The 25,354-nt window shown below is 44.8% G+C and overlaps 1 protein-coding gene across 2 annotated transcripts in view; it reads right to left on the bottom strand.

Moving 5' to 3' along the window:
• The window catches only part of LOC134586651 (glypican-5-like), a 300,389-nt gene that overhangs the window by 246,915 nt on the left and 28,120 nt on the right, over window positions 1-25,354 (bottom strand). For both annotated transcript variants that reach the window (XM_063442343.1, XM_063442344.1), the window contains exon 2: window positions 17,229-17,390. In XM_063442343.1, coding sequence (XP_063298413.1) covers window positions 17,229-17,390 — 162 coding nt within the window. The remainder of the gene's footprint in view (window positions 1-17,228; window positions 17,391-25,354) is intronic.

The raw sequence follows: 25,354 nt of genomic DNA, 5'->3' as shown, positions 1-25,354 counted from the left end.
GTATATTCCCCTCTTATTGTAAAGCGCTGTGGAAAAAGCTGGCCCTATATAAATACCAATAATAATAAGATTTGTCCTTTGAACTAGGCAATCAGCATACAGAAAACATATAAGAGGAGAAATGAAACCGTGTTTCTATCTCTCCTCTCTATTGGCAATGTTTGCCTTGTCTAAACTAGATTGTGATATCATTTGCTAAATCGTTTATATAAATGTGAAATAAAACAGAGCATTTCATAAAAAAAGTTGTAGATGATTTTTAATGTTTTATTCAATTGTCTAAATTTCAGATAGGTGACAGCTCCGATTTAATTAATGTAATATCATTACCATAAAAGTCAAATATTTTTAAATGGTGACTGTTCACCTATTTCCTATTAGTTTGTGGGGTAATAGCTTCTTGATCTAAGGAGAGATCTGACTGCCATTTTGGGGTCAAGAAATAATTTTTACCTAGTTTGTTGCAAAATTGGAAACGCTTCCGACTTAATTTTTTGCCTTCTTTTGGATCAACAGCAAAAACATATGTGAGAAAGGCTGGGCATGATGGACGCAAGTCCCTTTTCAGCTATGTAACTATGTAACTATCTTTGCTCGTATATACATTGTAAATATTACTCTCTCTTTTGAATTCTCATATAATTGATATCTAATTCTCTGAAACTCCTCCCTATGTCATTAAATGGGAGCTGGATCTGGAGGAGGCCTCAGATCAGAAACACTGGAATGAGATTTTAGGCCTTGTACATTACTTTATCCTCTAGCATTGCACAAATGTCTCCAAACAGAAGTAAGGGAATGTTGGTAAAGGGGCGGAGTTATTTTTGTTTTACTTTTTTTTAAACTAACGATATTTGAATGTGGAAGAGAAAAATACAGTAAGACTATGGCTGAAATTATATACATTTATATTGGAGTGACATTTTGTAATCTCTCTAATAGCTCTCTGTGAAAGAGTATGTGATTTGCAGCAACCAAGCTTATAAATAGGTTTAGAAATGAATAATTATTTTAATTTAAAAAAAAGAGAGCGGCATCAACGTCTTTTCATTAAAAAAATAAAATAAAAAAAAAGATTCACAACTGCTGAACTAAATATCCTATTGTCATTTTAGGGCAAATGTTTAATTAAAGGACCACTATAGTGTCAGGAAAACATACTCGTTTTCCTGGCACTATAGTGCCCTGAGGGTGCCCCCACCCTCAGGGACCCCCTCCCGCCGGGCTCTGGAGAGAGGAAGGGGTTAAACACTTACCTTTCTTCAGCGCCGGGCAGGGAGCTTTCCTCCTCCTCTCCTCCTTCCTCGCAACGTCATCGGCTGAATGCGCATGCGCGACTCCTTTACAATTTACAATGCTTTCCTATGGATGCTGGCGTCTTCTCACTGTGATTTTCACAGTGAGAAGCACGCAAGCGCCTCTAGCGGCTGTCAATGAGACAGCCACTAGAGGCTCTGGAGGCTGGATTAACCCTCAGTATAAACATAGCAGTTTCTCTGAAACTGCTATGTTTATAAAAAAAAAAGGGTTAATCCTAGAGGGACCTGGCACCCAGACCACTTCATTAAGCTGAAGTGGTCTGGGTGCCTAGAGTGGTCCTTTAAAGGATGCCCAAACACAACTCTCCTACTGAACACTATGGACAACAAATGATTGGCTGAGAAATCACTGTCACTTCCTGGTCTCTACAGAAGCTCAAGATTTGCAACAAATGAGGGATATTTGAAAGCAAACATCATATTTCATTCTATTATAATACAAATAGTAATAATAATAATAATAATTCTTATTCATTTTAAGATTATAATTATTATTACACCTTTTTCAATATGGTATCTCCTCGATAGGTCAGACTGAAGTGTCTTTAAGGCATAGTTCGAATATATTTGGCTGCTGCGGCAGTGCTTCCTCTCAATGGCTGTATAAGCTCATACAGATATTTTGTAATTGAAATAGGAAACCAATGACGAAGAAATGCTACAGTGTCACCTAAAACTGATCATGTGTTATTTTAAGACGTATTGCAAATGACCCTGTCTGACCTTATCTTACCAGACATTGTGAATCCATGGGTCTTACCTAGTTACCCTGTAATGCAGAGAATGTCAAAACACTTTATTTCCAAAAGGCATACTGTACAAGTAATTATACAGATTTAATTATACAGGTATAATTAAAGTTATCTCTGATTAGCAGGAGCTCTATCAAGGGTTCTTATGAGTAACAGAAAAAGCAGACATGAGAGTAATTTCTATTTAAAGTCAGTGGACTGTGAGGTAATGTACAGCGATACTTAACTGAGAAGCAACCAATATTCAGCTCTTATATGGTCAAAATGTGGGAATTATATACTGAGCGTTTTCCAGCCACTCTATGCACAATTTGTGTTGTGGGATTTATAAATGATGACTTACAATGCTATTATATTCCTTGTGGAATTATTTTTGGACCTGTGGCAACTCTACAGTAGATAGCATTCTGGCTGCATGTATGTAATAGGCCATTGGTTCTGACTGCTTGAGTTTTTCAGTCGATCATTTGAACGGATATAATTAATCATATAGATTTCCCCATTTTGATACTGCAGTGTAAGGGGGCAAGGGTCTGGTGGTCACATGGGAGAGCTGTTCTCTTACTATATGCACAAAATAAAAACTGTCTGAAAAACACACATACGTGCAATATACAATTATCAAAAAATTAAAATGCGCGCACACACACATACTCATTCTGCATTCACTCACACATATTTCAATTGAATTGATACAATTCAATGGAAAACACTCACAAGTATTCCCACACAACTGCCCAAAAATAAATACTTCAGTACACCCGCGCACAGTGACAAATATATACATTCATACTAGCACTGCAAATGCATATACCAGTTTGCACTCACCCTAGTACTATGCACATCTGACAGCATACACAGAAATATGGGAATTGAGGGCACACACACATAATGCATTTCTCAGTAGTGTGGCTGCTGTAAAAAACAAAATATATACAAAATACAGATTAACAAACAACAAACACACTAAAATACAGTTTTAAATCTTATTTTACAAGATTACCTAAAATAACAAACAAACGAATATGGGGTTTGGTGACACTCTATGGCCATATTGTGTTAATCAAATCACCATATATTGTTGCTAAAATAGGTGATTTTAAGTAACCACATGAGATATAAAACTGTGCACTGTTCCTTAATCTGTATTTTGTATATATTTTGGTATGTATTCCCCATTACTGCTGAGAAATACATGTTACAGGTGTGCCCATAATACCCTTTTTTTTTTTAGATTAGAAATCCATTCGTATTGGGCTGAGCAACTCTACCCTAAACTACAGGTGACCACAGGAAAACATTGATCTAAGAAACATCTCTGAAAACTGTTTAAAGGGACACTATAGTCACCTGAACAACTTCAGCTTAATGAGGTTGTTCAGGTGAGTGCTACAGCTACCCGGAGCCTTTTTCTTGTAAGCACTGTATTTTCTGAGAAAATGCAGTGTTTACATTGGAAGCTTGGAACACCTCTTGTTGCAGTCAATCAGACGGCCACCAGAGGGACTTCCGAGTTCAGAGGCCCTAAAAAGGCCTCTCGTCCGATGCATTCTGGGTGAATGCATCAGACGGGCTATCAGCACACAAAGCACTGTGAACGCGCTTTGTGTGCTGATAGCCTGTCAGCACTGCTGCGGGCGTGGCTTCAGCTGACAGCTTCAGCTTCAGCTGACAGCTGAAGCCCGAACCCACAGGGAGCTGACTGTCCACAATAGTGGTTGAAGGGGGGGGGGGGGGAGACCTACTCTCCTTCCCCCCCCCCCGGCCCCCACCCCTGTGCGGCGGGTGGGGGCCCTAAAATTATCAATAAGGGGGACCTACTGTCCCCCCCCCCCGGCCCCCACCCCTGTGCGGCGGGTGGGGGCCCTAAAATTAAAATTATCAATAAGGGGGGGACCTATTGTCCCCCCCCCGGCCCCCACCCCTGAGCGGTGGGTGGGGGCACTAAAATTATCGATAAGGGGGGGGGCCTACTGTCCCCCCCGGCCCCCACCCCTGTGCGGCGGGTGGGGGCCCTAAAATTATCAATAAGGGGGGGACCTACTGTCCCCCCCCGGCCCCCACCCCTGTGCGGCGGGTGGGGGCCCTAAAATTATCAATAAGGGGGGGACCTACTGTCCCCCCCCGGCCCCCACCCCTGTGCGGCGGGTGGGGGCCCTAAAATTATCAATAAGGGGGGGACCTACTGTCCCCCCCGGCCCCCACCCCTGAGCGGTGGGTGGGGGCCCTAAATACAAAGGGGGGGGGGACCCTAGTTAACCCTCCCCCCCCCAAAAAAAAAAATTATCTCCCTACCTACCCCCCTCACCCTAAAAATAATGAGGGGGGGAACATTAACTAAAAACCTGTAAAAAAATAAAAAAATAAAAAGAGATAAAAAAACTTACCATTCGATGTTTTCTTTCTTCTAAAATCTTCTTTCTTCAGCCCAAAAAAGGCCAAATAAAAATCCATAATAACCGACGCAATTAAAAAAAAAAAAAAAAAAAAACGAGCGCAAAAAAAATAATCCATCTTCACCCATGGAGGGCTCCGCGCAGACTGAGCTCCGCAGGGTGGGCAAGGCTTATAAAGCCTTGCCCCGCCCTGCAATTAGGCTAAGAACACTCTGATTGGTGGGTTTAAACCAATCAGAGTGCTCTTTGTCATTTTACAAGCGTGGGAAAGTTCTTTCGAATTTTCCCACGCTTGTAAAATGACACAGAGCACTGTGATTGGATGGATTTCAAGCCATCCAATCACAGTGCTCTGTGTCATTTTACAAGCGTGGGAAAGTTCTTTGGAATTTTCCCACGCTTGTAAAATGACACAGAGCACTGTGATTGGATGGATTTCAAGCCATCCAATCACAGTGCTCTGTGTCATTTTACAAGCGTGGGAAAGTTCTTTGGAATTTTCCCACGCTTGTAAAATGACACAGAGCACTGTGATTGGATGGATTTCAAGCCATCCAATCACAGTGCTCTGTGTCATTTTACAAGCGTGGGAAAGTTCTTTGGAATTTTCCCACGCTTGTAAAATGACACAGAGCACTGTGATTGGATGGCTTGAAACCCATCCAATCACAGTGCTCTGTGTCATTTTACAAGCGTGGGGAAATTCCAAAGAACTTTCCCACGCTTGTAAAATGACAAAGAGCACTGTGATTGGATGGCTTGAAATCCATCCAATCACAGTGCTCTGTGTCATTTTACAAGCGTGGGAAAATTCCAAAGAACTTTCCCACGCTTGTAAAATGACACAGAGCACTGTGATTGGATGGCTTGAAATCCATCCAATCACAGTGCTCTGTGTCATTTTACAAGCGTGGGAAAATTCCAAAAAACTTTCCCACGCTTGTAAAATGACAAAGAGCACTCTGATTGGCTCAAACCCACCAATCAGAGTGTTCTTAGCCTAATTGCAGGGCGGGGCAAGGCTTTATAAGCCTTCCCCACCCTGCGGAGCTCAGTCTGCGCGGAGCCCTCCATGGGTGAAGATGGATTATTTTTTTTTGCGCTCGGTTTTTTTTTTTTTTTTTTTTAATTGCGTCGGTTATTATGGATTTTTATTTGGCCTTTTTCGGGGCTGAAGAAAGAAGATTTTAGAAGAAAGAAAACATCGAATGGTAAGTTGATTTTATCTCATTTTTTCTTTTTTACAGGTTTTTAGTTAATGGTCCCCCCTCATTATTTTTAGGGTGAGGGGGGTAGGTAGGGAGATATTTTTTTTTTGGGGGGGGGGGGTTAACTAGGGTCCCCCCCCCTTTGTATTTAGGGCCCCCACCCACCGCTCAGGGGTGGGGGCCGGGGGGGACAGTAGGTCCCCCCCTTATTGATCATTTTAGGGCCCCCACCCACCGCTCAGGGGTGGGGGCCGGGGGGGGACAATAGGTCCCCCCCTTATTGATAATTTTAGGGCCCCCACCCGCCGCACAGGGGTGGGGGCCGGGGGGGGACAGTAGGTCCCCCCCTTATTGATAATTTTAGGGCCCCCACCCGCCGCACAGGGGTGGGGGCCGGGGGGGACAGTAGGTCCCCCCCTTATTGATAATTGTAGGGCCCCCACCCGCCGCTTAGGGGTGGGGGCCGGGGGGGGACAGTAGGTCCCCCCCCTCATTGATAATTTTAGGGCCCCCACCCGCCGCACAGGGGTGGGGGCCGGGGGGGACAGTAGGTCCCCCCCTTATTGATAATTGTAGGGCCCCCACCCGCCGCTCAGGGGTGGGGGCCGGGGGGGGGACAGTAGGTCCCCCCCCTCATTGATAATTTTAGGGCCCCCACCCGCCGCACAGGGGTGGGGGCCGGGGGGGGACAGTAGGTCCCCCCCTTATTGATAATTTTAGGGCCCCCACCCGCCGCTCAGGGGTGGGGGCCGGGGGGGGCAGTAGGTCCCCCCCCTCATTGATAATTTTAGGGCCCCCACCCGCCGCACAGGGGTGGGGGCCGGGGGGGGCAGTAGGTCCCCCCCCTCATTGATCATTTTAGGGCCCCCACCCGCCGCACAGGGGTGGGGGCCGGGGGGGGACAGTAGGTCCCCCCCCTTATTGATAATTTTAGGGCCCCCACCCGCCGCTCAGGGGTGGGGGCCGGGGGGGGACAGTAGGTCCCCCCCCTTATTGATAATTTTAGAAAGCGAGCTGAGCTGTCAGTCAGACAGCTCAGCTCGCGAACGCGCATTCCGCGCACATGCGCGGTAAAGCGCTCAGGTTCTTCATAGGGCGGCATTCAATGCCGCTCTATGAAGAACGCGATTGGTCCAGCGCGAAGCCGTCCCATTGGGCCCCGCGATTTCGTCATTTTGACGAAAAAGGGGGCGCGGCCTAGCGGGGAGCTCGGCGCTGGAACGGAGGTAAGTTTTTAATATAAAAACACCGATTTTTTTTTTTTAATTAATGAAAGTTCATATAAAAGCAAGAAGGAAGGCTGGGGGACCTGTCTTTCTTGCTTTTATATGGTGACTATAGAGTCCCTTTAAGCACAAAGTATTGCAGTTAGCATGTTAATCTCCAATGTTAAAATTAGCATAGGAACCACCAATAGTGGTGCACTATTATGTACCGGTGGGCTGAGCACGATACGGTTATATGATGTAACTCAAACATTAGGATGTTAATCTCCAAAGTTAAAATTAACTTAGAAACCACCAATTTGGGGTACTGTTATGTATTGGTGGGCTTAGCACAATAGTTGAGTTTAAATAGCCTTGTAAGATTTTTATTGTTTTGACAATACACATAAATGCAATACACATGTGATCACACTCATGCTTTCATATTACCGGTAGTCACAGATACATCTTTAAATATTGGAATGCAATAAAGACTGATAGTATTAAGGGATAATATTCAGGAATTCATTGGGAAGAACTGTGTTATTAGCAATAATCAGCATGGTTTTTATGAAACATAGGTCATGTCAAACTAACCTAATTGCATTCTACGAAGAAGTAAGTAGAAATATAGATCAGGGTGTTGCAGTGGATGTGATCTACTTGGATTTTGCCAAGGCATTTGATACGGTTCCTCACAATAGGTTAGTCTTCAAACTAAAAGAAATTGGTCTAGATGAATATTCTTGTTCTTGGGTATAACATTGGCTTAAGGATAGAGTACAACGAGTTGTCATAAATGGTACATTTTCAAGCTGGACAAAAGTGGTAAGTGGTGTCCCTCAGGGTTCTGTTTTGGGACCGCTTCTATTTAACATATTTATAAATGATCCTGAAATTGGCATTGAAAGCCATGTATCAGTGTTTGCAGATGACACAAAACTTTGTAAAGTAATAAAATGTGAGCAGGATATTGCCTTGCTGCAGAGGGATTTGGATAGATTGGGGGACTGGGCACTAAAATGGCAGCTGAAATTTAACGTAGAAAAATGCAAAGTTATGCACTTCGGGGTTAAGAATGCACAAGCAATTTACACCCTAAATGGTAGTGAACTAGGGATAACCACACACGAGAAGGATTTGTGAATTGTTATAGACAACAAATTAGGTAGCAATATGCAATGTCAATCTGCCGTTGCTAAGGCCAGTAAGGTTTTGTCATGTATAAATAGGGGCATAAATTCTAGAGATGAAAATATAATTTTGCCTCTTTATAAATCGCTGGTAAGACCACACCTTGAATATGCTGTGCAATTTTGGGCACCTGTTCTAAAAAAGGATATCATGGCACTAGAAGAAGTGCAGAGACGAGCTACAAAATTGATAAAAGGAATGGAGCATTTTAGTTATGAAGAAAGGTTAAAAAATGTAAATCTCTTCAGTTTGGAAAAACGGCGCCTTAGAGGGGATATGATAACATTATACAAATATATTCTGGGGCAAGTACAAACCATTATCTGGAAATCTATTCATAAACAGGGCTATACATAGGACACGAGGTCACACATTTAGGCTTGAAGAAAGGAGATTTCATCTAAGGCAAAGAAAAGTTTTTTTTTACAATAAGAGCAATAAGGATATGGAATTCATTGCCGGAAGAGGTGGTTTTGTCAGACTCTATACAGATGTTTAAATTGCAATTGGATAAATACTTGCAAAAACATAACATACAGGGATACAATTTCTAATTAGTGGGGTAATAGCTGCTTGATCCAAGGAGACATTTGACTGCTATTTTGGGGTCAAGAAATAATTTTTTCCTTGTTTGTTGCAAAATTGGAAGCGCTTCAGACTGGGTTTTTTGCCTTCTTTTGGTTCAACAGCAAAAGCATATGTGAGGAAAGCTGAACTTGATGGACGCAAGTCTCTTTTCAGCTATGTAACTATGTAACTATGTAACTGGACTGCCTAGGGTAGAGAACAATATTATACTAGTGGCAAAAACAGAATTATGTACATAACAGATAAAAAAAAGAGAAGGGATGTGTGAAGAAAAGAGACCTCAGCTAACCTTTTCTTCTATGTTTTGTGTTTAATTTCCCTTTGCTGCCTATAGTAGCTTATCCGTTCGGCAGTTTGCATCTACCGAACCACGACCTCCCTCCTTGCTTGTTGTGATCTGAAGCACCGACAATTAAGTGTTCCCTGGGTGGCCGTTGTTTGTATAGCCGCACGCCACGAGGAAAAGAAAACGGCGGCCATCTTGTGCGCACGAGGCGAGTCAGCGGGACTTGGTCGTCGAGTGTCTGGAACTAAAATCGGACACTCGACCGTGCGAAGTACCGCTGAACACTACCGGACGGCCGGTTCTCCCACTTGCCGAACACCCAGAAGAGCGGCATTCGGTAGTTATATCCGTATGGACCAGGGGAACAATCGCTCCTATGAGCCAGGAGGGTATTTTCGGTACTTTTGACCGCTTTCGCCTTTTTCCCCAATTGACCGACCCCACACACTGAATTCGTGGAACTGTTTTGGGCAGGAGCCTCGTGTGTGGTCGGTAAACTAAGACTCCCACACTTTTTAAGAACCCCTGAACCGATCTGGGTGAAATTTGGATATGTTTGCCTCCCAGATCGGGGCTATCAGGGGATATGTATTTTGTGGGGATACCTTGTGGGGAAAGGGGTGTTCCAATGTTTGGGTAAAATGTGTGCCCTCTGCCTGGAGATAATTGATTTAACCTTTAACTTATCTCACTATCTTCCAGGCAGAGGAAGGGGCGTGTAGTAAGAAAATACTGTACAGTGATTGGTGATATGTTTGTTTGTTTTGGGAGGTCCTCTTGCATGAGGACCCCCATAAAAGCCAGCCTGTTTCAATAAAGCTTTAGTTCTGTTACACCCTTCATGAAGTCTTGGCTCATGTTTGGGGAAAGAATACTTTAACTACTGGGAAGGATTGTCGTGAAGCTGTATTCATCTCTACCCCCTGCTGGAGCTATGATCACTTATACTCAGCAGCTGGAAAAGGAACAAGGGACCGCAGTAACATCTCTCCTGCAGGTCTTAACAACTGGTGGCAAGCGACGGGATTGAATGGAACGCAGAAAGACAACTGATGAATGGCCCAGCAGTACGAGAAACTAAAAAAGACGACGCTACAAGATCTACTGGAAGCCCGAGGCCAGGTGGCAAGCAACAAGAGAAAAGCTACCCTCATAGCAGAACTAATGGAGGGCGACCAAACCAGCAGCGTGACGGACGTCAGCCAAGAGGAAGCGGAGTTCCAGCGAAAGGTGATGTGGAGGCTAAATTTATATGGGCCGAACCCACCACCGGAGGCGATAACGCAAATCCTGGCACAAGTGAATGCAGAACGCAGTGCCCTACAGACCAGCTTGAACCAAGCAGACAACGCATCACTAACAGGATCTATAAATGGAGGACAACGAAAGAAAATTAACTATGCTGCATTTAAAAGCTTTGCGGACGGAGAAACAGAGATTGACGCATATCTGCAGGATTTCAAACGTCAATGCGCTTTGGAGGGTCTGGAATCAGAGCAATGGGCATCGATCTTAAGCAGCAAGCTCACGGGCCGTGCAGCCGAGGCCTACAGAGCAGTTCCTGACACAGCCATACATGACTATGCCAAGGTAAAGGAAATTCTGCTAGCTAGATATGCTGTGACCCCAGAGACTTACAGAAAGAAATTTCGGGCCTTACGGAAAGGGGGCCGAGACTCCTACACTGAGTGGGCTTTTAGGCTGTATCGAGCAGCCCAAAACTGGATACAAGGCTGCCTAGCCACCACATTGGAAGAGGTACTACAGCTCTTCTTACTGGAACATTTTTTTGAGCACACCCCGACAGACACCAGAGATTGGGTCAGAGACCGAAAGCCGGCTACCATCGAAGCCGCAGCCAAGCTGGCGGACGAGCATCATGAAGGCCGAAAGGGGGAAGCTGGTGGGAACCGTCCTCTGGTAAGGTCCAGTGCTCCACCACCAGGACCTGTGACCAACCCCAGACCACCCACACCCCAACCTGGTTTTGTCCGGAAACCTCCACCGGTATGTCACCAGTGCAATCAGCCCGGGCACTTCAAGATCCATTGCCCTCAGCGGAGCCGAACCAGCTGGGAACGGCCCCCACAAACCCCGAGGGCGGCCGCTCACCACTATCAGCACACCCAGGTGGGCGAGCCAGCACCCGACTCCGAACAGTGGGCTGTCCTACATGAGGTAGACCTAGCCCAAGCCGAAATAGACAATCGAGTCCACCACAGACAGTTGGTCACCGTAGACGGTCAAGAAGCAGAGGGGCTCCGAGACACGGGCGCCACCCTTACACTGGTACAACCACATACCGTAGCTGCCAAGGCTCGCACCAACAAGACTGTAGCAGTACGGGTGGCCGGGGGTGCCATCCACAAGATACCCACTGCTCGGGTACAGCTGAATTGGGGCCATGGTGACAGGCCGATGGAAGTAGGCATTATGGCGGGACTACCAGCCGACGTTTTGTTGGGGAATGATTTAGGGTGCCTAACTTCAAAGCTGGTACAATCCGAACCTGCTGGAGCCTGCGCAGTGACCACTAGGGCGCAAGCCCGCCGAGCTGGACCAACACACTCCGAGGAACCACAGGTAGGAACTGAAAACCCCGTAGTCGCCCCTAACCCTATCCCATTCTGGGGTACCCCCCAAGATTTTGGCCAAACCCAACAAACAGACCCCACCTTAGCCGGTTACAGGAAGGCAGTAGGGACACCCAGAGAAGGGAATAACCATGAGGGATTCCAATGGGATAAGGGGTTGCTGTATAGGGTTACTGGGGGAGTGGGGAGGGGGGCAACACAAGTGATAAAAAGGCAGCTGGTAGTACCCCGGAAATACAGGGCGGAGCTTCTAAGGCTCAGCCATGATATCCCACTAGCCGGACATCTGGGTATCAAGAAAACTAAGGACCGCCTTACCCAGACGTTCTTCTGGCCAGGAATATCCACCGATGTGCAGTCTTACTGTAGAACCTGTGATACCTGTCAACGGATAGGGAAAAGGGGGGATCACCCTAGGGCCAAATTAAGACCCCTACCTATAATTGACGAGCCATTCTACCGGGTAGCAGTAGACCTGGTGGGGCCTCTCAGCAAACCCAGCTCCTCCGGAAAGCGCTACATACTCACGGTGGTGGACTATGCCACCAGATACCCTGAGGCGGTGGCGCTCTCCAACATTGAGGCAGAGACGGTGGCAGAGGCCCTAGTTAAGATCTTTTCCTGAGTAGGGTTCCCCCGGGAAATACTTTCCGACCAAGGGACCCAGTTCACGGCAACTGTAACGCAACAGTTGTGGCAGAGCTGCGGGGTCAAACCCTTATTCAGTTCCCCCTATCACCCACAGACCAATGGTCTCTGTGAACGATTTAACGGCACGCTTAAGCAAATGCTCACGGCGTTCACGGAGTCCTACGGTCAATGGGAGAAGTTTCTACCTCACCTCCTGTTTGCCTACCGGGAAGTGCCTCAGGCGTCCACTGGGTTCTCCCCCTTCGAACTCCTCTACGGGAGAAAAGTTCGGGGACCCCTGAACCTCATACGAGAGCACTGGGAGGGCAACACAGGAGAGGAGGGAGTCCCAGTCCTGCCATACGTGCTGGAGTTTCGGGACCGCCTGCAAGCTCTCACCGAGTCCGTTCGGGAGAACTTGCGGGCGGCCCAGAAACGCCAGAAACAATGGTATGACCACGGGGCAAGAGATAGGAACCTGGAAATAGGGCAAAGGGTGTTAGCCCTCAGACCATCCAAAAAGAACAAGCTCCAGGCAGCCTGGCAGGGGCTATTTAAAATAGTCGAGAAGATTAGTGACACCACGTATATCGTGGCCAAATGTTCGGATGAAAGAGTAAGACGGGCCTTTCATGTCAACATGTTGAAGCCCTATCACGGACGCTTGGAAGATGTGGCTGCCATATGCGCCCCATCTACGGACGACAGTGAGGGACTCCCCTTACCAGACCTACTAGCGGCTAACCCCGGGACGGTAGAACAAGTTGGGTTAGGAGACAAGCTAGACCCCCCTCAGCAGGCAGACGCTAAGCACCTGCTCCAGGAGTACGGTGGGCTATTCTCCTCTCTACCCGGATACACGTCCGCCGCAGTACACCGGGTAGAGACCCAGGGGGAAAACCCCTTGAGACAACAGCCCTATCGTATACCAGCAGCAGTACGCACGAGCATGTGGAAGGAACTCCAGGAAATGCTCGAACTAGGGGTTATTGAGGCTTCCCAAAGTCCCTGGGCGTCTCCGGTAGTGTTAGTACCAAAGCGAGACGGCACCACTCGCTTATGTATTGACTACCGGAAACTAAATGACAGGACAATCACGGATGCCTACCCTATGCCGCGGATCGACGAATTGCTCGATCGCATGGCTAGTGGACACTTCCTGACTACCCTAGTTCTGTGTAAAGGCTATTGGCAAATTCCCCTAGACCCGGCTGCCATCCCTAAGTCAGCCTTCGTCACCCCATTCGGGCTATACCAATTTAAGGTTATGCCGTTTGGGATGAAGAATGCCCCGGCTACATTTCAGCGGATGGCGGACCGACTTCTGGAAGGAATGCAGGACTTCGCATGTGCTTACTTGGATGACATCGCCATCTACAGCGGCACATGGGAAGCTCACCTGGGACACTTGGCTTTGGTATTTAACAAATTACAGGAAGCCGGCCTTACCCTGAAACCCGAGAAGTGCCATGTGGGCATGGCAGAAGTCCAGTATTTGGGACATCGGGTAGGTTCGGGTAAACAGAGGCCCGAGCCCGCCAAAATAGAGGCCATAGCAAATTGGCCCCAACCCCGCACTAAGACTCAGGTCCTAGCTTTCTTAGGCACAGCAGGGTACTATCGCAAGTTTGTCCCCGAGTATAGCACTCTAGCCAAGCCCCTCACCGATCTAACCAAAAAAGCCCTACCCAAGCAGGTATTGTGGTCCCCGGAGTGTGCAGCAGCGTTTCAAAGTCTCAAAGCAGCTCTGAGCAAAGCTCCAGTATTGGCGGCCCCAGACCCTAATAAGACATTTCTCGTTCACACAGATGCCTCTATGTTTGGGCTGGGAGCCGTGCTGAGCCAGGTGGGGGAAGATGGCATGGAACACCCGGTGGCATACCTCAGTCGGAAGTTACTACCTCGGGAGGTCAGCTATGCCACCGTAGAAAAGGAATGCTTGGCGTTGGTATGGGCCTTAAAGAAGCTTCAACCCTACCTCTACGGCCGAGCTTTTACGTTACTAACTGATCACAACCCTCTCATTTGGCTCAACCGAGTCTCTGGAGACAATCCCCGGTTGTTACGCTGGAGTTTAGCGTTGCAACCATACAATTTTACACTGCAGTACCGTCCGGGCAAACAGAACGGTAATGCGGATGGACTTTCCCGTCAAACGGACTTGGACTCTTAATGCTACCACCCGGACATCCCCTAGCCAACCCGGCAGGGTCTAGGCGGGTATGCCGACCCATGGAACTAAGGGGGAGTAATGTGAAGAAAAGAGACCTCAGCTAACCTTTTCTTCTATGTTTTGTGTTTAATTTCCCTTTGCTGCCTATAGTAGCTTATCCGTTCGGCAGTTTGCATCTACCGAACCACGACCTCCCTCCTTGCTTGTTGTGATCTGAAGCACCGACAATTAAGTGTTCCCTGGGTGGCCGTTGTTTGTATAGCCGCACGCCACGAGGAAAAGAAAACGGCGGCCATCTTGTGCGCACGAGGCGAGTCAGCGGACTTGGTCGTCGAGTGTCTGGAACTAAAATCGGACACTCGACCGTGCAAAGTACCGCTGAACACTACCGGACGGCCGGTTCTCCCACTTGCCGAACACCCAGAAGAGCGGCATTCGGTAGTTATATCCGTATGGACCAGGGGAACAATCGCTCCTATGAGCCAGGAGGGTATTTTCGGTACTTTTGACCGCTTTCGCCTTTTTCCCCAATTGACCGACCCCACACACTGAATTCGTGGAACTGTTTTGGGCAGGAGCCTCATGTGTGGTCGGTAAACTAAGACTCCCACACTTTTTAAGAACCCCTGAACCGATCTGGGTGAAATTTGGATATGTTTGCCTCCCAGATCGGGGCTATCAGGGGATATGTATTTTGTGGGGATACCTTGTGGGGAAAGGGGTGTTCCAATGTTTGGGTAAAATGTGTGCCCTCTGCCTGGAGATAATTGATTTAACCTTTAACTTATCTCACTATCTTCCAGGCAGAGGAAGGGGCGTGTAGTAAGAAAATACTGTACAGTGATTGGTGATATGTTTGTTTGTTTTGGGAGGTCCTCTTGCATGAGGACCCCCATAAAAGCCAGCCTGTTTCAATAAAGCTTTAGTTCTGTTACACCCTTCATGAAGTCTTGGCTCATGTTTGGGGAAAGAATACTTTAACTACTGGGAAGGATTGTCCTGAAGCTGTATTCATCTCTACCCCCTGCTGGAGCTATGATCACTTATACTCAGCAGCTGGAAAAGGAACAAGGGACCGCAGTAACATCTCTCCTGCAGGTCTTAACAGGATGATATAGGAAAAGGAGAGTAGCGTGATGGGATAACAGTGGTTTGATAATGTGGGGAGTCATCTTGTTAAGTTCACTTGTTCATTTCCATAAGACATGATCCCTGATGTGACCTATTGATTGAATATATCTTAAAAAACAAACAAATAATGTACTGTGTTTCTACATGAAAATTCAGAGGTGTGTAACACATGGATATGCATTTGTTACAATAATAGTGTTGATGGTGAAGGGGCATTTATCAGAATGGTGTGCTGGATTCTAAAAGAATGGTACAATGCCAATAAAAAAAATACTGTTGATTCCATTGGTTTCCATGGTGATTGCCCACTATTAAAATGTTGCACTACTTTACAGATCACAACAGTTTGATAAATATCATCCCTTGACATCAAATATATTTTGATAAATACCATACCTTGACATCAAATATATTTTGATAAATACCATACCTTGACATTAAATATATTTTGATAAATATCATCCCTTGAGATTAAAAATATTTTTGCATGCTCATGTTTTTGGCACTGGTTTTAATTATTCACTGGACTACTCATCTGGCTTTCAGATTTTGTGCCACGTTTTGCTACGTTTTAAGTTTCATTTGATTTTCTGGGGAAAGATATAATTATATCACCCCTTAATATGTTATATTAAGTGAAAACTTCAAAGAAGGCTGGGTCCTAAAAGGTTTGCGTACAGGCCTGTCTTCTGTCAGTATTCTGCACACAGTGAAGCAGATCACAGTAATGGTGTGTGCTCTACATGGGATGTTTACCTCCTGTGTGCTTGGAAAAGCAGAATTCAATATGGAAAATACAGGCTGATTTCTCAGAACAGAAATAGCTGTCCTCTATACAATGTACAACTGATACCATAACTCCCATATATATATATATAAATATATATCATGGAAAGTTGGGCAGGCAAGAGGTGGTGGGATAAAGGGGCTGATGTTCCCAGGAAAGAGATCCATCTGTCCAAAAAAGGAAAGGTTACCTGAAAAAGTTGTGGGTCAGAGCCTAACAGCTGTTCTGATGAACCCCACTCAGGTGCTACATATGGGCAGACTGTGATGAAACCTCTGGCATGGATTCAGTGGCCGGAGGTCTCTCTGCACAGCTTGAGCGCATCTAATGATGTGTTCGTGCTACACTGATTGAGAATACGTCCTTGTTGTCCCTCGAAATCTTAGACAACCAATCTATATGCGGTGGTCAACTACCAGTAAAGGTGTCAGTCACTTCACTGTAGGGAGTGTAAATTATGGAAGAACACACAAACAATATGTGAAAATATATTATTTATTAACACTTAAAAATAAAAGACGAATAAAAATGTTAAATGGTGCTTTTCATTGAATTAAAGATAAAGCACAATATCATACCAGCACTATAGCATAAAACCATGTAACAAACAAGTCACTAGTTAAAGGTTTTAGGACCCTTGCCATAAGTTTGCTATTACTGTACTAGGCTGTTGTTGGTATAAAGGGGATTACTCTTTATTCTTCTGGCTGGTTTGATCTCCAGGGCATCCTATTTTGCAATGTTTCTGCCAACCTTTGACAAATAGAGCAACATTGCTGATGATAAGTGACAGAAAGCCTTCAGACATCCACTTGTAGTTTAGCAAAGGACCATGATATCATGTTGCTGCATACTAGAACTCTGTGTTTAGGAAAGATTGAGAGGGATTCCTTACTCAGTCAGACACATGGCTCCAGGAAAATATTGCAAGTGACACCTATATCTATCAGAATATGACCTCTTACCTTGGAAAGCAGATATGTGTGCATCAATCATGTATTTGAGTTCGAAGTTCAGAGCTTGGATGTTATGGGCCAGCTCTCTCTTCACTGCGGCCTGATAGCTTTCTTCCATTTTATGGGTACAGCAGGTAGATGCCTTGTTATCACAGATCTGAAGGTCAGACTCTGAAAGGAAAAGGCAAACACTTATTATTTACACAGACGGATATTCAAAGTACCCAGTGGCAGAACCACTAGGGAACATGAGGGTTAGGGCTCACCCTGGCCTGCCAGTATTAGTGTTTTTTTTTAATTGAATGCATAATTAAATCTTAATTTCATCCACTATTTGGGGTTAGATGTCCATTATCAATAGCAACCATGGGCGGGGGAGAATTATCACCGTTTTCTGTTTTTAAAAGTTGTAAAAAACAACAATTCAATGTGCCGTCTGGTTCCACTTGTTTCCATGGGGATTGCCCCAGTTTAATTAAACTTTTTTAAGCACAGAATGTTATAATAAACATCCCCAAATGTGGACAACCAATGCAGTCACTCATTTCCAAGTCGTATTTTCTAAGTTATCATATACTCACTTGAAGGACACCACATAAGAAGCAGTGGTATCTTCCAACTGAGGCCAAGAAATTAGCATTCTGAAATAGCCTCTCTGCACTCTCCTAGCATTATAGCTGGGTCTCAGTCTCTTTTCTTCTCATCGTCAACAAAGCAAGAACAGGTGGAGATTGAGGAATGCAGAGGAATAAAAGTTCATATTGCCTGCTTGGCTCTGCGCCACTGCTTTAGTTAGAGCCAGCACGAATAAAAACTCCCATCTTCTTAACCAGAAAGGATTAGGGGAAAAATTACAATATGGGTAGATACCGAAAGAGTTAATAGCAGCCAAATAACACTAAACAGATGGTTAATAAAAACCTCCCAGGAATTACTGTAACTGTCTAATGCAGGGCCATACTAGAACTGGAAGTTAGTGTTTTATTTAATTTTCTTTTTTAGATTTAATACTATGTATTAATAATTTATTTTATCCTATATGTTTATTATATATTACAATTGTTATTTTTCCATATTCTTTTTCTTGTGTTTCCAGGTTACAAAATATCATAGCAACCCTGTTATCTATTCACTAAACAGTCACTCTGCTGAATAGACAGCCGTCCTACAACTCTCCATAACTCACCGATTAGTAAGTCTTCTCTTAGTGAAGTTTTAAAAAAAGGTGTTCGTATTTGATCAATTTTCACCACAGGATTACATCTGTGCATCAGTGTTTGTGTGTGTGAATGCAGGTGGTGTGCTTGTGTGGGACATCAGTGCCTATTAAACCAGTGGGATATTTTTATTGAGTGTTAGTTTGTGTGGAGCCTGGGATGTAGTTTCATAGAATGTGAAGTCGGTAATACAGTCTATGCAAAAGTGACACTGTTACATACTGTTATATATATATGTGTGTGTGTGTGTGTGTGTGTGTATTTTAATTAACACATTTCTTTATTGAAGTTTTGTATAGCAATTTTTGGTACATCACAAAAACTGGAGAGAGCTAGACGTTTAGGAAGTTGAGAGAAAAGATACCCGGAAAGGGGAAAACATCAGCCTCACAACCAGGAAACCCACCAAAATTATGTAGAGGAGAAGGAGGAAGAAAAATAAATAGGGAAGAGAGTAGTTAGTTCTGTCTGGGTCAACGGTAAGAGGCCTACACCACCAGGAACTATTCCACCAATATGTGGAAGCCAGAAGTCTGAGAGCCATAACGTCCATCAGGGGGCCCCGTATTTTAGGAAGTGATCAGTGCTTTTGCGGAGGCACTGTCATATATTTTAATATTGTAATGTACGCTAAATGAAAAAAATGACTGCTTTTTAAACAACTTTTTTTTTATCTATTGAGACACAATTATCACACACTGTGACTCTCCCAAGATGCAGCTCTGGATCTGCCTTTAAAAGTGCCTTACATGTCTTCCAAATTTCCACTGTTGACATATACTTCAGTACTATACTATAATGCTTAAACCCCAAAATGAAAAACAATTGTCAATGGTATTGGCACACCATTTGATAGCTGATGTAAATGTCATGCCTGCCACTGGGGGGCAGCACAAAAGATGCACAGAATATGTGTACTGTATCTCATTATATTCTGAGAATTGTTTTTAATAGAGTTTATGGAGATTCTTTGCATTTTTGTGTTACGGCAAGAGCTCTGCTGTCCAAACTCCACTGATGCTTATTCAGACCATTAGTAACTCTAATGTGTGAAAAAATGTTTTCATTCAAAGAAACTACAAGAGTTATCCTCTAAAGTAAGAATTCCTGGCAATTTAAAGTGAATTATAAACCTGTTTTAGGCCAATCTAGCTGAGTTAGAAAAAAAATCTCCAAGGCAATTCAGTTTTAAGTTTAGCTATTTTGGCATGAATTTGGGGTTGTATTCCTGATTTTGGTGTCAGTCTTTTTAACTTGAAAACACAATGATTGGTGTAAAATAAATATGTTAATAATAGACTTGCTGTTGGTAAATTCACAAGGGAATTAAAACCAAAATAGCTTAAAGAACACTATAGTGTCAGGAATACAAACATGTATGCCTAACACTATAGTGCCTGAATAGTTGTTAACATGTTTGACCCCGCTCTCTGTAGAGCTAAAATATGAGTTTACGTACTTTTAGACCATCACCGGTCTGGTCTCTCTGCAGCTTGTCCCTAATCCATGGCTGAGATCATCAATCTTGATGATCTTAACAGCATTAGGAGGCTATTGAGCATGCACAGCAAAACACTGCGCTGTGCCAATCGGCATCTCTTCATAGAGAAGCATTGAATGAATGCATCTCTATGGGAAGCGTTCAGCGAATCAATGGAGATGTGGAGTGGAGATGCTGAACATTGGTGCTGCACACAGTGCAGCACTGGAGGAGGAAGTACCTCTAGTGGCCCTCTGAAAAGGCAGTGTTTACATTAAAATAATTGCAGGGACATGGTATAGCCACCAGAACCACTACATTAAGCTGTAGTGGCTCTGGTGATTATAGTGTTCCTCTAAGGAAAACATTTTTGGAAAAATAAATGTTTAGCTTTTTGGTTTCCAGTATGACTGTTTTGACCCAACTTGTGTAATTCCTTGTGACTGTGAGTTCTCCACAATTTCCAGCTTACTGAATATCCCTGTAAATATTAAGTTATCATTGAAGTGGTCTGGGTGCAGTGGCCCTTTAGTTTTGACACTGCGATGTAAACCATTAAAGTTTAGTAGAGGCTTCCAGACAGCCACTAGAGGTGCTTCTTCTGCAACAAATGTTTCATCCAGTCATGTAATGTTTGAGGACATTGAATGTCATCAAATGGAGCTCATAGAAAACATTGGATTTAATGCTTCCCTATGAGAAGCATTTGATTGGACAGGCATACGTGCATCTTGTGAAGAGCACTAGATTAGACAGTCATCGAGAAAGTAACGCTTCCAGGATAATGTCACGGAGGAGCAGTGTGTAGCAACACCACGTGAGTCTTGTGTTAGGAAAAAGGTAAGCAACACTCCTTTTCTTTATTTTTACAGGTTAAGGGATGTGGGAGGATGAATGTAAATATGGACTAGGACATATCCATGCTTGTATTCCTGATGCTATAGTGTTCCTTTAATAAACTCCTCAGATGCAAATGTTCTTTATTGCAGGTATTGACATCAATGAGTGAGGATGGTAAATTTGATCATAAGTCATCTATGTAAACTAAACCAAGCAGGGAGATAGAACTGTGCTAGATATTAAAATTAAAATGAATGTGATGCATGCATACATACACTGCTATGAGAGTCATACACCCAGACAGAGAATTGGAACTCAGCTAGCTTCATGCAACGTTCTGAGTCAGTCAAACCTCATAGAGGAATATGGAGCTGAGCTGGATATTGCATTGAAATACACACCAAACCAGTTTCAATCAAAAGGCTTCCAGTCAAAGAGTGATGGGGTCTATGCCACCAAGTTGAGATCTATTTTATGCAGCTTCAAATATAGATATCACTTCTACTAGTAAATTCACGCTAGCGTATAGGCAGACTGTTGAAACATAATTATTTAACATTTCAATAGTTACTCCATCATCCGGCTACATTATAAAGGTAAAAACACACACACACACACACACACACACACACACACTCTTTCTCTCTCTGTCTTTCGCTCTCTCTCTCTCTCTCTCTCTCTCTATCTATCTATCTATCTATCTCTCAGTAATGGCTGGCCTGGGCAGGGAGGAACACAGATCTGTATCTATTTCCACAAGGTGATACACGCTGTGTGGTCTCTTGGTGCCCCACACAAATAACACTTATGCTAGTTAGTGGCCAACACCATTAAAAAAAAAAAAAAAAATAACAATAAAAATATCAAGCCAAAGGTGGCTGTCACGCTCACTGTCACCTAAAAATCACTCACCCCTTGGAACATCTTAGAAAATATTTATCGATGGAACCATTTTCCTATTAAGTTATTTCAGTAATGGGTGCATTGCGTGATGTAGCTGAGATTTTTTCTGACTCTCTGGGCCTCAGGTCAGAGTTCACCTCTGGCACTCTCAGTGATCTAAGCTCTATCAATCAGTTGGACATACTAAGAAACACGGCACATCAAAAAGATGGGAGGAAAACGGTGAGTCATATTTCATGTTGAGAGAGGTCGCTGCAGATTTATAGCTGTCTGTATGTAAGGAATGAAGCAAGGCAGATCCACGGATAAAGGATTTTGCAGTTTCTTGATGACATGAGATATGGAAAGAATTCTCTAAGCTCTGATTGTAAAGCTGAAAACGGTCAGAATTCACAGAAAGTAACTTGTTCGATTTAACTGGAATTCACCGTTCTTACAGTAAATGGCAAATTGAAGAAATGAACTGCTATAAAAAATAAATTAACCTTGAAATCTTTTACATTGAGGAAATTAATTTGTGAACGTTTGTGGAAATAAAAAAAATTAAAAGAATATGACGATAGACTACAAACACGGCATCCATTAAATCTCTTAAAGGAACACTATATGGTCAGGAACACAAACATGTATTCCTGACCCTATAGTGTTAACACCACCATCTAGCCCCTTGGGCCCCTCATGCCTACATATATATATAGCAAAATCTTACTTGTATTCAAGCCTGAAGCTGTAGCTCTGTATGCTGTTTGCCTCAGAAAAAGAGCTGTCTGCTGACATCAGGAAGCAGCTCTAGCAGCCATCTGAAGTTATCACTAGGCTGTAATGTAAACACTGCATTTTCTCTGAAAAGACAGTGTTTACAGCAAAAAGCCTGAAGGTAATAATTCTACTCACCAGAACAAATTCAATAAGCTGTAGTTGTTCTGGTGACTGTGGTGTCCCTTTAACTATTTGGCTTTTTTTGTACACCAACCTATATTTAAATGTATTAATTGAATTTTAAATATTGGATGACAACCAACAGACATCCATAGTGCACATAGCGTATAGATCAGTTAGTGTTGTGTTTGTTGTCAGCTATTGTACCTACTTTTTCCACATCTGCTTAAGATTCCAAATGTAGTAATTTTTTTTTTTTTTTATAGTTCCCTTTTTATTATGCAAACCCACATTTTATTTTTAAGAATGGGACTTAATGTGAACTGCATGCAAGCTCTTGTAAAAGCTTACATATATATATATATATATATATATATTATATATATTTATATATATATATATATATATAAAATTATTATTATTATTTAATATGTGCCCACATATTCCGCAGCGCTGTATAATAGGTGCACTAACAGACATATATTTGCAACAAAACTAGTTGGGCGCACAGGAACAATGGGTGTTGAGGACCCTGCTCAAACGAGCCTGCATTCTAGTGGAATATAATAGATTGAATACATTTAGAAATTACTTAAAGGACCACTATAGTGCCAGGAAAACATACTCGTTTTCCTGGCACTATAGTGCCCTGAGGGTGCCCCCACCCTCAGAGACCCCCTCCCGCCGGGCTCTGGAGAGAGGAAGGGGTTAAACACTTACCTTTCTCCAGCGCTGGGTGGGGAGCTTTCCTCCTCCTCTCCTCCTTCCTCACGACATCATCGGCTGAATGCGCATGCGCGGCAGGAGCCGTGCGCGCATTCAGCCGGTCGCATAGGAAAGCATTTACAATGCTTTCCTATGGACGCTGGCGTCTTCTCACTGTGATTTTCACAGTGAGAAGCACGCAAGCGCCTCTAGCGGCTGTCAATGAGACAGCCACTAGAGGCTCTGGAGGCTGGATTTTATTAAAGACACGGAGGCTCATATTATGCATAACTCTTTCTTTATTTCCTCAGCAGCAAAGATAGAGGAATATAAATATTGTCAAAATGAAAGAAAAAACTGTTCAGGCATAACAGGCAGCCAATCACATAACAGAGGAAGTAGCTATATAAGTCCTGTGTCTCCCACAATCCCCCTCTTTCTTTGCTGCTTCCTCAGACAGCTAAGTATCCATGTTTAGCTCTCTTACTTGTGGCATTTTGATTGTGGTATTTCTTGTTATTATTGCTATTTACTAATTTACTTTGGTGTTGTTTTATTGATGCATCCTTTGTTTTAATTGTATATGCATCGTTTTATTCGTTGTGCTCCGCTTAGTGTGCCTTGGGGATCCCTGAGGGTTTTTCCCCTTTACCAGGAGGTTTTTTCTCCCTGCCTTTCCCTTGCTCCCTCTCGCGGGTGCAGACAGTGATTGGTGCCGCGGCCGGTCCTTTCTTCACGACCGCGGCTACGTGCACTTCCCTGCCCGCTCACGGACTTCCCGCGCGGGCAGAGTGCACGCGCCCCTTCCCCCGACGGGTGCACGGCCGCGAGCACTTCCCTCGCGTGCGGCGGCCATTTTGGACGGACCTCCATGCGGTCTGCCTCCTATTGCCGTGCAGTCGGTCGCCTCGATCCCTCCCGGGCACACTAACGGTCTGAATTTTTCTTACTGTTCTTCTCTGTGGGTTACTCAACCCTTTTAGTTCTCTCCTGCCCTATTTCGTTAGTTTACAGCTTGCAAATTATTGCATCATGCAGGATAGGGATGATGGGCCTGCAGATCCCTCTGGGGACTTTACCATGGAGACTACTGAGAGTGCTATGGCCTCTCAGGAATTTCAAGCATTGCTTGAAGCCACTATGGCTTCCTCCCTGCAGAAGGCTATTGCCTCAGCCATGGGGGCTGTCTCCTCCTCATTTACCCACTCCCTGCACTCGATGGTTTTACCTGCAGTAACCACCCCAGCTACCCAGGGTGGGGGGTCCCCTTCCCCTGCCCAGACAGTGCCTGGGGCACGTAAGGCTAAGGCCAAATCCAAAAATGTCGGCTCCCATTCCTCGATGCAGGTGCTACCTGCCATGAATGACACGCTGGAAGCGGTCACTGATAGCGCGCACCCCACGCGCAAAAGAGCCCCTGGCCGGGCTAAAAAGGCTAGACTATGGAAAAGGGCTAGAGCCCTAGATGATGGGTCGGATACCGACCGGAGTGTGGAGGATGAGTCCGACCATATGGGATATGACTCCTTTGATGAAGGTGATTCTGGCGAGGATTTGCCCCTTACGGGCGTGACCCCCTCGGGCTCCTCCGCCAAGGCCAGTGGCCACTTATTAGACGCCTCTGGGGATACCAAGGCGATTCTTGACCCGCAGGGTAACCCCCTGTTCGACCCTGACGACCTGCGGCACCCCAGGTCCGCTGAGTGGGTTCCCCCAGACCATATTGCCCAGTACGTGGCTAAGCGTATTCGCACCCCGCTCTCTAAAGAAGGCCGCAATAAACTGCGCGCCGAATGCCCGAGGCCTTCCCTCCCCGGCGCAGCCGGCAGAACCCCGGATATTGATCCCCAAATTGCCCAATTCCTCAATAAGTCGGGCTGGAAGCCCAAGAAAGGCCTTGACCACTCCCTGAATGGGTGCCAGGACAAGATCCTGGATACTCTGGGGCCCCTATCGAAGTTATACGAGCTTCTCGAAGCTGCCAAATCTGGAGACTCAGTTTTGGATATGGATGTGGCCATTGGATGGGTCCAGCGGGCTATATGCCTGCTGGGCAATGCTAATACAGCTATGTCCTCCGAGAGGCGTAAGGCGATCCTCCTAAAGATCGA

Source organism: Pelobates fuscus, chromosome 2 (assembly GCF_036172605.1).
Source record: "Pelobates fuscus isolate aPelFus1 chromosome 2, aPelFus1.pri, whole genome shotgun sequence".
NCBI classification, from domain to species: Eukaryota; Metazoa; Chordata; class Amphibia; order Anura; family Pelobatidae; genus Pelobates; species Pelobates fuscus.
Note: the sequence above shows the minus strand (reverse complement) of the source record. Positions and strands in the feature narration are given on the sequence as shown.